This window comes from Sturnus vulgaris, chromosome 5 (genome assembly GCF_052056855.1).
Source record: "Sturnus vulgaris isolate bStuVul1 chromosome 5, bStuVul1.hap1, whole genome shotgun sequence".
Lineage (NCBI taxonomy): Eukaryota > Metazoa > Chordata > Aves > Passeriformes > Sturnidae > Sturnus > Sturnus vulgaris.
In genome coordinates this window covers 42,924,168-42,937,720 of record NC_142247.1, presented here as the reverse complement: position 1 = coordinate 42,937,720, position 13,553 = coordinate 42,924,168, and the positions used below count along the sequence as shown (strand labels likewise).

General features: G+C 38.1%; 1 protein-coding gene across 11 annotated transcripts in view; it reads left to right on the top strand.

The window, feature by feature from the left end:
- SLC38A4 (solute carrier family 38 member 4) overlaps positions 1–12,628 on the top strand; it is a 156,932-nt gene extending 144,304 nt beyond the window's left edge. For all 11 annotated transcript variants that reach the window (XM_014871113.2, XM_088165588.1, XM_088165581.1 and 8 more), the window contains 12 exons: positions 916–989; positions 1,131–1,223; positions 2,756–2,837; positions 2,929–3,011; positions 3,121–3,179; positions 3,536–3,814; positions 3,933–4,012; positions 5,101–5,201; positions 6,179–6,303; positions 8,889–9,033; positions 9,972–10,069; positions 11,495–12,628. In XM_014871113.2, the coding sequence (XP_014726599.1) occupies positions 916–989; positions 1,131–1,223; positions 2,756–2,837; positions 2,929–3,011; positions 3,121–3,179; positions 3,536–3,814; positions 3,933–4,012; positions 5,101–5,201; positions 6,179–6,303; positions 8,889–9,033; positions 9,972–10,069; positions 11,495–11,596 (1,321 nt within the window). In that variant the 3' untranslated portion in view covers positions 11,597–12,628. The remainder of the gene's footprint in view (positions 1–915; positions 990–1,130; positions 1,224–2,755; positions 2,838–2,928; positions 3,012–3,120; positions 3,180–3,535; positions 3,815–3,932; positions 4,013–5,100; positions 5,202–6,178; positions 6,304–8,888; positions 9,034–9,971; positions 10,070–11,494) is intronic.
- Positions 12,629–13,553: the final 925 nt, after the last annotated feature.

The following is a 13,553-nucleotide window of genomic DNA, read 5'->3' as shown; positions in this document are numbered from 1 at the left end:
GAGTGGAAGGTGTGGGCACAACCTCCTGTTTAGCCATGGGATAGAGTGCATTCATATTTCCTCTCTCTGTCATGTTATCATCGTGTTCTCTTCCTCACCAGCACCTGGGCATGCTGATGACAAGACAGTTATTGTAATAAGATATGCTGTCCACAGTGCTGTGCCCTGAAAATGTCATACAAAGCTACATTTTTCACAAGCAGTTTACAAGAGGCAGACAGCTTCACATAGGATGAACTTGTTGTGTGCAAGGAACATAGCAGTAATAAGAATTATTGAATTCAGGTACCAGTATCTTCAAGCAGAGTAAGACTACAAGGCTAAGCTACCGGTGCTCCAAGAACAGGTTCCATGCTTTAACATTATGCAAGATTTCTAATGTATTTACACAGCAGGCAACTAACATCCACTGCAGAGTGATATGGCAAAAGTCAAAAGCAGTGACCAGCCAAGAGGTAGCACTGAAGTTGTCCCAATCACAATTTAGTTTCGAGTTTCATTTTTGTGGGTTTTTTTGAGAGCTCTAGTTAAGGAGAGATTTGAAAATCAAAAGTCAGTGGGCAGGTGAGAGTCCAAAGACCAGATTCTTGCATAGAAATCTGTTTACTTTAGTGAGATCTTGTTAAGATATAAGATTCTTTCCTAGTGGACTACCACAGAATTGGCACTTACTGGACTCAAACAAGTCTTCAGGGGCTTTTAGAGTGTATAAGGTGCAACTGTACTCACAAGTAAGCTACAGCTGACACTTAGCTCTGCTAATTTAATCTTCCATTTATCACTGGAAGACCAAAGAACTAATTTGCTGAAAACTATTTACATGTTGAACTTCATGAGAACCAACAAGTGTATGTTCAAATCAACTGAATGTCTCTGATGTCCTGCTAGGATTCTGATTTCTGCTTTGCCTTGCAGAGTTTTGCTGCTCAGCGTAGCAATATTGTCACTCTACTCAGTCCACCTTTTACTGAAGATATCAAAAGAAGGAGGTAGGAGCTGTGATTGACAGAGTGTGTACTGCATGCATGCATGCATTTTATCTTGGAATGCAATTTATGAAGTGTATACTGTGTAGTGACTCATGTTTCTTTTCTGATTTTGGTTTTGGTTTCGATTGGGGTTTTTTTCAGGATCATTAATATATGAAAAACTGGGATCAAAGGCATTTGGCTGGCCTGGGAAGTGTGGTGTTTTCATTGCAGTCACAATGCAGAACATTGGAGGTAAGAGACAAGAGTTTTCTACCTTCCAATGTTCGTTCTACAGAATACAAGTGATTTCTTTCTCTCCTCTGTCTGGCTAAATGGCATCAGAGATGAACCAGATACAGCATACATTTTATTGTTAAAATGAAGCATATGAGCAATTCATCTCGCTTTTTTCAGCAACCTGTCACTTCAGTGTATAGTGAAAGACAATTGCCTGGGATCTCTCCATGGCCAGTGAAGAGGTTTTAGTGATGGTTAAAGTGGCCTGACTGACTGTCCTCAAGGAACTGGCTATTCTCTTTATTAAATGTGGCTCAGACTGCTCTTACTATCTAGTTGAAGCATCTGCTTCAACTTAGAAAAGATTAGTTTGACTTAAAAGGAACAGCATAGGGTTCTGACTTCTCCATAAAAGGCTTTCCAGTAGTTCATTTTTCAGCAGAATTATCTCCTTCAAGTAACAGATGGATTGGGTTATTCCTAAATTGTGTGTTAAAAGTAATTTTTAATTTCACTTCCTGTGAAATATCTGTGAAGTTACCTCCATGCTCTCAGAACAGGAGACTTACCAATATAAACAGTAGTGATAGAGTGTACAGTAATTCAACAAAGTTTTTTACTTTACTATACTTGAAGAAGCCTTTAGGAAGCTGAAGAACACGAGGTCTGAAAGCAAAAGGGAATTTGTAATTTTTTACAGATTCCTTAAGGAGAGGTAATTGAAATTTAAATTAAACGTGCCATTAGTCAATTAAATTTATGCTGGATTTTTGGTGATTTCTCTATTGGAACTTACTATGTTTTGCAAATCTCCATCAACAGATCTATACTGTCCCATTACAGCAACTTTGCTACACAAACAGAGGTAGTTCACATCTCTGTACTGCAATAGACACACAAAAGGTGTTATTCTACGGTATTCCTTTCCTTCCTCAAGCCTGGATATCAAATTGGTTGAATTCAGAAATGAAATATGCTTCCCTATTAAAGAGGAATAGCTGCTCCTCTATTTCTTGTCTAGATTGACCCAGAGACCAGACACCAGAGACCTCTCTGTGACAAATGTAAAACAAATGAAAAAAGCATTACTTCTGGCAGTACATTTTAAATGAGATGTATAGAAGTCCACTCTTATATGAGGAGTCTTGACATTCTTTATATATAGAGAAGATGTTGGAAGAAAGAATTTGAAAGTAGGAATGATAAGGTAGCTGGAGAAATCTAGAGGAAGTAACAAGTTACTACAGAATGAGAATGGACAGCATCCATTGGAAAGAAATATATATATATAGCAAAAAAGCAAAAGGAAAAGTTAAGAGTGATTTAAGTATTTTATAAGTTCAGTAGTAACTGTATTGTATTCTAATATGGAATGCTATATGTCATTCAGAACATGTTCATAACAATAAAAAGGATTTATTTATTTATTTATTTAGTCACACTGTTATTTAAACAAAACTCATTTCCCTACTTTAGCAAAAATTTTTCTTTTTTTGGAAGTCTAGTTTTCTCTGAAGGTCTTTGTTTTTGTTTGGGTTTTTTTTCAGCAATGTCAAGCTACCTCTTTATTATTAAATATGAACTTCCTGAAGTCATCAGAGCATTTATGAAACTTGAGGAGAATTCTGGGTAGGTGTCTTTTCCCAGCCTGAACCTGAGATGAAAAATTTTCACTTTGATGCCAGTGATGATTGTTTTTATTTTTATTCTTCCTCTTTAGAGAATGGTACCTTAATGGGAACTACCTCGTCATACTTGTAACAGTTGTGGTTATTCTTCCCCTCTCCCTTCTAAAAAGCTTAGGTAAGCTTAATGCCCTGCTTAAGCTCATTTCTTAGTCCTGTTAGGATAGTGAATTTATATGTAACTGAACTATTTTGATCTGTTTTGTTTTGTTTTTCTTGCTGCACAGGTTATCTTGGTTATACGAGTGGGTTTTCGCTGACCTGTATGGTTTTCTTTGTCAGTGTGGTAGGTGACTGTTTGGGTATTGTCTCTAGCCAAACACAGACTCTGCAAACCTGAAACACTTTTATACTTCATACCGTGGCAATTTTATGTGGATGTTAGAATAGCCCCTGCAATTGAATCAAATTAACAACCCATTGATGAATGAAGTCAGAATAAAAAATCAGTTTAAAAAAATAAAGCAGGAAAACAGCAGAGTCAGAGTAACAACAAATATGTGCAGAAGAAGCAGAATTTGTAGCACTTGGTTTCTTTCTTCCTCTCTTTCTCAGTGTCTGTTTATACTTCTGTTGGAATACCACAGATGTGTAATCTCCTACAGTGGCACTCTTCTGATAACATTGGCTACTTTTTTGTAGGTGATCTTCAAGAAATCCCAAATACCGTGTCCTCTTCCCATCATGGACCACGGAGTTGAAAACTGGACCTCCACCAATAACACAGTGCCAATGCACCTGGTCATGTTATCAAATGAGTCATTCGGTTCTGGTGTGAATTTCATGATGGACAACACAGCTGGGCATTTCCCAAGCCTTGAGGAGCCAAAAGCTACCTCCCCGAAAAGCAGTGTAGAATACGAAGCACACAGCGACAGTAGTGTCAAGTGCCAGCCAAAATACTTTGTGTTCAACTCACGGGTAAGGGACATTCTGTAGAATTTGTTTTCCACCACTTGTACCACAGCTAAACTGCTGCCTGCCAAAAGTCAGAGGTACAGTCGTGACCATTCTTACTAATGGGAGCTTTATTTTACAGACTGCCTATGCCATACCCATCCTGGCATTTGCATTCGTATGCCACCCTGAGGTGCTACCAATATACAGTGAACTCAAAGAGTAAGGTTCTTAAATTTTGTCCGATACTTCCAGTTAACCATAGATAGAGATCACCTTCTACATGTTGTCCTTTGATTGCTGGTGTGTAAACACCCACAATAATGATTTATTGCTTTCCATAGTAAGCAGATTTTGGCTTTGCTTTGATCTTGTAGTCAGATATTGGTGACAGAGAACCACTGCATGGATCAATATTACTTAGTAAAGGATGAATCTGGACAGTCCTTCAAATGATTTGAAACAAACTGGGGAACTTGTTTGCACTGAAACAGATAATTCTGGTTTCTAATAATACCTAAATGTGTTCTGTGTCTGTGTCACTCGCTGTTTACTCTTAAAATTTCTTGGGGTGCCACTGGTTTGGGTGAGATAAGCTCTTCACTCAGCCTGTTCTGCTTAACAAATATTAAAAATCAAAAGCACTTGCTTAAAACAGTAGAGTTGATAGTTGGGAAGGGTTTATATAAGGCATTTGTTGAACAGCAAAAATTGCATTACAGGAGGGTATGTTGCAAAACTCAAGGACGCTAAGAACCATTACCCCCTGTTTCAGTAGGTTTAACTTCAGAAGCAGTAAAAATTCTCATATGACTTGGGAAAATGCTTGCAGGTCCTATAAGATGAAGATTTTCTTTAACCAAAGGATTTGTGAAGAAAGGATGTGATCTGCAAGGGGTTCTTGAACCTGCAGAACAGCCCTATGTAGATATAAGGGTATGTTCATATAGAGATGGCTGAAAACTCTTGTCTATAATTATTAACAGATCTGTAATTCTAGTCCCTCTTTTTTTTTTTAATGTGAAATATACCATTTGAGATTGACATATAATAAATAATGATACACAAAATAATGTGGCACATTTTTATGTTGCCACAGAGAAAGCACTAGAAATGCAGTTTCAATACATTTTATAAATCTGTGCTGCTCTGAACAGAATTGTAAAGCATCAAGAGCTCTCTGTAACCAATATAGTTGCTATGAACTTACTGTCCAGTGAGGGTATGTCAGAGAGCTAAGACACTTCAGAGCACTTCTTGCACAAGTAGAGGCTTTATAGGACTGTTATTCTCTTTCTTTTGTATTTCAGTCGCTCCCGAAAGCGGATGCAAAATGTCTCAAATATCTCCATCACTGGCATGCTCATCATGTATCTTCTGGCTGCCCTCTTTGGATACCTTACTTTCTATGGTAGGTCAAAACCCGGTTTTCTGCAGAATTTTCCCTTGCTTTTTAGTGCAGGTGAGCTGGTTCTATCACAAAGACTCAAGTATTAATGCATTTTATGGGGGCCTGAATCCAAATTTAAGCAAGATTCAATGATAATACACAGTGTGTAGCCTTCTGAATGAAATGTGGGACTTACCCAACTGTCAGGCCACAAGTTCCTCACCTGTGAGAGACTCAGAGGCACCTACTAGAGGGACTAATTTTGTCTCCCTTGACTATGTGAACTCAGACAAAAAGCTGCTGTAAATCTGACTCTTGGCAAAGGCCAAGAGTACTAAAAATACTCTAGTGCTCAACAGTTTTACATGACACTATTAAGTGCTATCCAATCTGTCTCTGACGCCACCAGTTCAGTTTCATCTATGCTGAAAAACAGGTGCAAATCATTCTAGTGTAAAAAAAGTCTGGATGAGCTAGACTAACCGATAGGCAAACAGAGTAGTCCCTCTATTAGCACACCATTTTGTGCAAATACCACCTCTTTTTACCTTGTTAGTTCCTCCATACAGCAGAGAAGTGAATGATACAGCACAATCTGCTCCCTATCACTGGGGCAAGAGGGGTCTGTTTGAGAGCTGGGGCATCTGGGTGGAGGTCAAAAGGAGCTGTTACCAGTCCAGTGAGCTGTTTCATATCACAGAAATTGTTTTTACTTCAGGTTCTACATCCACTTAATGACTTTCTCAAAGTCGTCTCAAAGATACTAGAGTAGAAAGCATCACCTCAGAGCTGTATTACCCTCATCATCTCTGAATGATGGACTTGTATTAGTCACAGTGGGAAAACTCCTCTTTCATGTCTAGCCCATAACTTGTATCTAATGACAGCAGCTGGGCTAAAGTTAATCTTATCTTTTATCTGGCTGCAGTATAAAGATCCTTTTAAATGTGCAAGGCACTGCTTAAGTGATTTAACTCCTTTCTGTTTCCTTTTTGTAGGAGAAGTTGAAGATGAGCTACTTCATACATACACTAAAGTGTACACCTTTGACACCCTTTTGCTGTCAGTTCGCCTGGCAGTGCTGGTGGCTGTAACCCTGACCGTGCCCCTTGTCCTTTTCCCTGTAAGTAACATTGCTGAAATCAGGGCTAACCCATACACAGTGATTGAATGTGATCAGCACAGACAGATTTTAACACTGAAGAAAAGTAAGTTCAAGCTTTTGATATAGAAGTCTGTTTTCTCATATGCAGTTTGACCAGAGGTTCATACCTTAGGCAGTTAGGGTTGCAAAATTTGAAAGACTGAAATAAATCAGTCTTTATAAATAAACCAGGAATGACTTCTCTGGCTCTCTCTGACTCTTTCTGTACTATATTTATCAGAGCAGTGCTATGTACCAAAGTCTTGGAGATATACTGAACCCACTTATGAGATTTCCTAATACAGACACAGGCACCTACTATAGAATCCAAACTTAGGACAGACACATAAAAGTCAGGTCATGCATTGTGCAGAACTCCCCTACTGGGCTGCTAAAGTACAAGGACAGAGCTCCTGTGCTCACCTTACAGGCCTGAGTCTATGGACAGGTGAGGAAACTAAATGCCAGAAAAAAAGAGGCATAACAGAAGTGCAAAGTCAGTTTTCTGAGCAAAGTGTGGAGCTTCTGTGTGCTCTTCACTGGGAAAAACACAATAACCACAGTAGCAGGGACAGAAAGACACAGCTAAACAAATCACTCTGCAGAGGGACTGACCCTCCTCATGGATCAGTCTCCCTCAGTAAGCAGAGCTCCAGGCCTCTGAATGGATAAGACTGTGCCTTATGTGTTCCCTGAACTGCAATGCAGCAGAGAAGATAATAGCTGATCCTCATCATTTTGTTTTGGGAGGCTGGCATGTCATTGGTACAGCACGTACAAGCCCAGCACTATGCTGCTGGAGGGCTCCCAGCAAGCAGCATCACAGCAGCATTCCCATCTGAGTAACCCAGGGGTCCTGTTGCTGCGTTGTCCTGGATGCAAAACACTCTCTGTGTAGGTACTCTTTCCGGGCTTGCTGACAAATGCCTAAGAGCAGTGATCACTGTTCAGTGTTGTCTACTGAATAAAAATATATTTTAAAACTTCACGTATAAGCACCCAGAGTGGTCAGTCCTTCTAGCTTGGAGAGCTCCAGTGCCCTGCCTTAACCATCATGTTCAAACCAGTGGCTAAATGTTTAAGTTAGTCTTAACAAATTGATCAGTCTTCACGGGAAAACAAGCTAAGGGCATTGCAAAAAAACCTGTCTGTCAGGTGTAGCATTTTGTATTTTTAGATTTCTGTATAATCATTTTTATATTTGAATAGTTAGCAGTTGCATACCACAGCACTGATTGTTCCACTGAAAGAACCCCTGAGAAAATACCATTTGCTTGTAAACCAGAATATCAAAGAGCTTTACACATTCTATCAGAACAGCCAGCTCAGCAATCTTATTACTTCAAACAAGCAGTATAATTGTATCAACTGGTTTTTTTATGAATCATACCATTTGTATTTTCTTAAAGTAGTCAGGGTCTTTTATTTAAAATAAAATATTGCATTGCCACAAAAATAAATTAAATATAGATCTATATACCATTAGTCACTGTAAAACTTCTGTTTGATAGCTTCTTATTAAGGACTGTATTGCAAAAGCAACAATGTACAATACACTGACAGTAAGTTCACAGGAACGCAGGAGGAAGGTTTTTTCTGTAATAAACCTGTTTTACATCAACTCAGAAACTGGACAGTTCAATCTACCTCCCTCTTCCTAATATTGGTTTGCATCAATCAACCTGAAAAACATTAAATACAAAAATCCTGGCATGTTTTCAAGTGATGTATTACACTGAGAGAACCCCATATATATATTCAATTGCCAAACTCTCCCAGAAGCAGTTATATATTTTTTTAAAACAACCAAACAGAAGTGCATTTGGAGCTTTTTTGAGTATAAATTATTTTTATTCAATTTCTAAATATAAACTTTTAAGTTAATTGTGGTACTTGGGAATATCTCCAGCCACCAAATGGATTTGCTTTTGACCTTTTTTCTACTTAGCATCTCTTATGTTGTAAAAGCAAAAAAACATTCATGATGTGTGAGAAAGTCAGTGAAGCAAAAAAGGATCCTCTGCAATAGGTTTTAGGATTATAATTTCCAAGTGGCATTAAAAAATATGCTTTCCTTTTCAGATATGTATATGTACATATTCAATGATAAGTAAAACAACAGCTTCCTCTTTGTCTCAGAAAAGTAAATGACTTGTGGGATTCTTGTGGGATTTTCATCAGGTTCAGGAATACAGCAACTCATATTTCACACATGCTCTCTTTTTTTGCCTGCTGATTAGTACATATAGTGGAGGGCTCTTTGAGGATTTTTTTTGCTGATACTAGCATCTTTCAGTTGAACAGATTTCATGTCCCTGATTTTACACCCTATTTACTTGACTTTCTCCTACACTGCAAATATTTGAGTTTCTGCATTAAACTGTGAACTCAGTTCTCAAAAACCTACATCAGAGTGAGATTATTAAGGGAATCAAAGGCTGAAAACACATTTTTTCAGTCAGAATTTCTCACAGCAGAAGTAATTAATATAGATATCTTTTTTTAAATGAAAGCAAAGATAAATTAATTGTTGTTTTACTTTCCCTGCTGTTTTTTTCTTGCAGATCCGTTCATCTATCAGTGCATTGCTGTTTCCCAAAAGGCCATTCAGTTGGATAAGACATTTCCTGATTGCAGCAGTAATTTTGGCTTTTAATAATCTGCTTGTAATTTTTGTCCCGACTATTAAAGACATTTTTGGATTTATCGGTAGGTTTCATAAATACTTTTTGTCGACTCTTATCTTTCTACAACATATTTACATTAGAGGACTGAAGGTCAATCTCTGTTTGGTCTTACAGTAGAGTAATATAAATACAAATTGAAGTTAAAGGGGATGTAAGAATTCCCAACAGACAAAGCTACAGTCCATCCAACTTTGTTGTTACTTTGCATGAGGCACAAGGAATCCGATAATCCTAATATGAAACTGGTAAGGAATTCCCATTTTGACCAAAAGGGAATTTAATATATGTGGAGGAGAGGGAAATCACCTTTGGTTTTCAAGCACCTATAGCATGAAAAAATGTATTGACTTCCAAACTGTTATGCTAGAAAAAGAAAAAAAAGTGACACATTTCTTTTGACACCAACAGTTCTCTCCCTACCACTTTCTTTGTGTCAGTTTTGGCCTCAGTCCAAAGAGGTCCAGGAAGAGCCTCTGTGCTCTGAAGTACTTGAGGACTCAGGGATGCAGATGCCCTTAAGGAAGGTGTCTCCATGGGGTTTCTGCAGCTGGTTTGCTCCTCCCTGTCTTTTATACCCAGGTCTTCATGCTAGACTCTGCTCAGCAGAGAGGAGTAGGCACTTCTTAGGCTCAGTTCATCCACTCTCTTTTTAATACCTGCTTTCCAGGGTCACCCCGTCTTGGGAATGTCTAGTTGTCCTTGCTTCACCAGCTGACATGCAGACATCTCCACCACAGCCACATCATTTTGAAAAAAGCCTCCCAGTAACAAGTGTCTCTTTGGGCCCCAAGCACCCAAATAAGTGTTTGGACATCCATGGCTCTCCATGCATGTGGTTTACACACATTTGTACAGCTGGGCTCAGAATGGCAGCTTCCTCCCCACAGGCTCTCTTTTGCAGGTGCACCACTCTGCTTTTCTGTCAAAAGGTGCATCACTCAGCTCTGCTGTCTCTTCCAGGAGCCTCTTCTGCTACAATGTTGATTTTCATCCTCCCTGGTGCCTTCTACCTGCGAATTGTTAAGAAGGAACCCCTGAGGTCTCCCCAGAAGATTGGGGTAAGAGAACTGGGGGCAATTGCAAAAGGAAGGGTGGGAGGGTGTGTGATTCCCACTCTTCATTAATACTCAGACCTTTGACTTGCAACATTGGACACTTGCTCCTAAATGGTAGTGTCTCACTCAAAATACAGGTTGGGCAGTGGGATTCACCTGAGTCTTCTCAAGACAAAGCCTTTAGTGCCCTACTGCTCCTGACACTCACCTAAGTGTTTAGGATAAAGTGTGTCTTAAACCACTAGAAAAAGGGACTTCCTAAATCCAATCTAAACTCCAGTTGACACCTGCTATTTATGCATAAATAGCACCATGACTGTGTATAAGAAGTTGTTGGTTCATGTTAGAAGACCAGCTGCGGATTAACAGGAAGATTTGAGGCCAAGGTTAAGAAGGAAACTGTACTGCAGAGATAAATAAGTAATAGTGAGCTCTCCTCTGAGACAGATCCACACACCTATAGGATACATATATGAAAGTCTATCATTTATGCACAGCATGTGTCTATATGTCATGCTGGACTGCCACTGATATACCTTTCATCTTGAACATTGATAACTGTCTGCACATTTTACTATCACTGAGGAAATGTTCTTTGAAAACGCAATTAGAAAAGTTATTGATGAAATATATATGCGGGCACATAATGTAAACAGATGGGCATATATACATCTCTATATATTCGTATACATACATTCACAAAAGTCATGTGAGTTCAACTGATACATACTTCAAGTATAAAAGAAATTTATTATGGTGAAATGATTTCTACAATTTCTTTTGTAGCTGTTATTGTAGAGAGACTAGGAATATTTTTTCATGTGTCATTGTTCACTCTTCATGTTGCTGTGTGTTAGACACATCTAGAATTTCACACCTTGCACTGAGATCACATACAATATTCATCTTTGTTTCACAAAACAGGGTATTGTTAAGTGTGGACGGGATATGGTAAACTAAAACTCCACTAAAGCAAAGAGTGACTAGAAGCACCTGAATCACTTGAATATATACAGAAATACTGCCAGATGAGAGATATGGGCTTACCTGTTTGTCGAATAAAGATTAAGCAGATTAACTCTGAAGTTGTTAAAGCCAGAGACTATAATCATTGACTGAAAATTTGTCTTTTTTAAAGATTTTTTTAAAAATTGTTTCTTTATTATATTTTTTATTATTGTTCACAGTACCAAATTGGGTTGTTTTCAGATCTAGCTGTGTGAAGTCCATCTCTCTTGGATTGAAATTCACACAGGACTAATTTTGATTCGTGTATCCCTGTACAACATTACTTGGGTTTTAGTCACACAGAATAAGACAAACTTAGGCCATGGGTACTACACTAATGCAGATCCAGTGGGACGACCTGTGAGCTACTGCCTGCTCAGTCACTTGCTTTATTTATTAAATTTCATTTTCCAATTGCAGGCTCTAATCTTCCTCATAGTTGGCATAATCTTCATGGTTGTGAGTATGACTCTTATTGTAATGGACTGGATTTACAATCCCCCAAGTTCAAGACATCATTAATCTGTGAAGACAACCAAGTGCTTTTTATAACATATAAATATTTTTATTGTGTGCTCTGAAGAACATCTAAATGGGATTCTTATTCCTAGCTAGTAACTGCAGTACTTTGAAGACAGTTTCTGGTAAGGTCACAAGAACCCAATGGAGTCTATATCATCCTTGTCAATAAGGATTGTTATTTATGAATTAAGAATCTGAGCTTAGCATTTCTGGCCAGGTGAAATGAAAAGTGTGGTGTGAATGCTTTCTATTTTCAAAACCAAAATAACTTTGTACATAGTCCTCAAAAATAGTTTGGTGTTACCCCTTTCAAAATCTCCCATGATGGTAGTAACCACAGTTCCTAGTACCTTGGAAAGGTAATGGCCAGAAAACCAGTCAGTGCCTTGTTTTTGATCTGAAGATTGTGGGAGTAGCTGCCTAGGTCCAAGAGAAAGGGTAGGATTTCTGGAGGGGATCTGGAAGGTGATTCCTCCCTGCCTGATAGACTGACCTGCCTATCAGAAAGACAACAGCTTTGACAAGCCATTGGACAAAGCTGAGTGTTAGATTTATTTCCCAGATTCATCACTGTTGTACAGAATAAAGCTCTCTGGCACAGATTCTCTGTTGGGGCACAGGCTTGAAGAGTGGTAGAGTATTCTCATTTTGTTTTTAAAGATGCCTGTGCTGGAAATATCAGTCAATTCTGTAGGGTTTTTTTGTTCTTAAATTTTTAATTATTGTGTGAGCTTGCATCACTGAACAAGTAGTATCCTCCATAAAAATGTGTCTTCCACTCTCACAGGAATTTAAGGAGACCACGAGGTGTGACAAAGCACCCTATCCAGTATTGTTCAGTACTTGTGTATTTGATAAGTGTTCAGTGCAGGAAACTGTAATTTGCTATATATAAAAATATATGTATTTATGTACATAATTTTTTGTTTTCTTCTAGTCATAAAAATGTTACTCTGTGGTATATGACTTTTGCTTTTTTTTATGTGTCACTCTGTTTTCATAGCCACACACTTAATATTGTTTTGAAGGAAACACATTGAATTGGTGAGTTTTTATTTCACTAGTGGTTGAAACATACCTATAGCAAGCACTAACTGCTACCTGTGTAAAAACACATTCATATATTTACTACTTACGTTATAATAAATTTCAAGATGTTTTCCTCTTGAGAATTTTTAATACATCCTAAAGTTCTGTATTAGCATTGTACACCACAAATTTGAATTACTTGCTCAGTTGCTGTACCTCCTCTTGTCCATGGATATGTCAGCATTCAACAACATCCTGTATAGTTAAGTTATGCAACAGTAACATTACTAACAATCTCATGCGTATCATGCTCTACGGCTGTGAAAGACAAGGAAAAAAGGGTTAAGTTCATATTATATTCATGTTTAATTAACAGTCAAATCATGAATTGGACTGTGTTGTGGAGTACTCACTACATATGCTCTCTGCACTCACCAAGGAAAATCAGCCAGAGAGGTCTTGTTGACTCCTTTGCAGAGGGAATGAGTGGGAAGGTGCAGCTTTGGGTTTATCACACTTACACAAATCCAAGCTCAAGTAATAGGAGTTTTCATTTTCTGACTTAGAAATCAGTTGAGTACATACCTGTGAGTTCAGAAGGCTGTGAAGCACTCGAAAGTTGTCTCTGCTCCCACCTTGCCTTCACACAAAATTATGTTTTTGTGTCTGTGTGCATATAAATTGTATATACTTACAGATTAACTGGAAAGAAATATCAAATATATATTCCATGTCAAATGCTATCTTTCTGAGCAGTATTATCTGCTCACTTGAGTACTGTATCCTTATACTGGGAAACACTTTGTCATGAATGCTAAGTCTGGCTTTGCATTTTTTAAAGAAAACAATACAAATAATATTTTTCTCTATTTTAAGCAGAGTAATACAAATAATGTTGCTTTATTACTGAAGAGACCTTTAACATGGA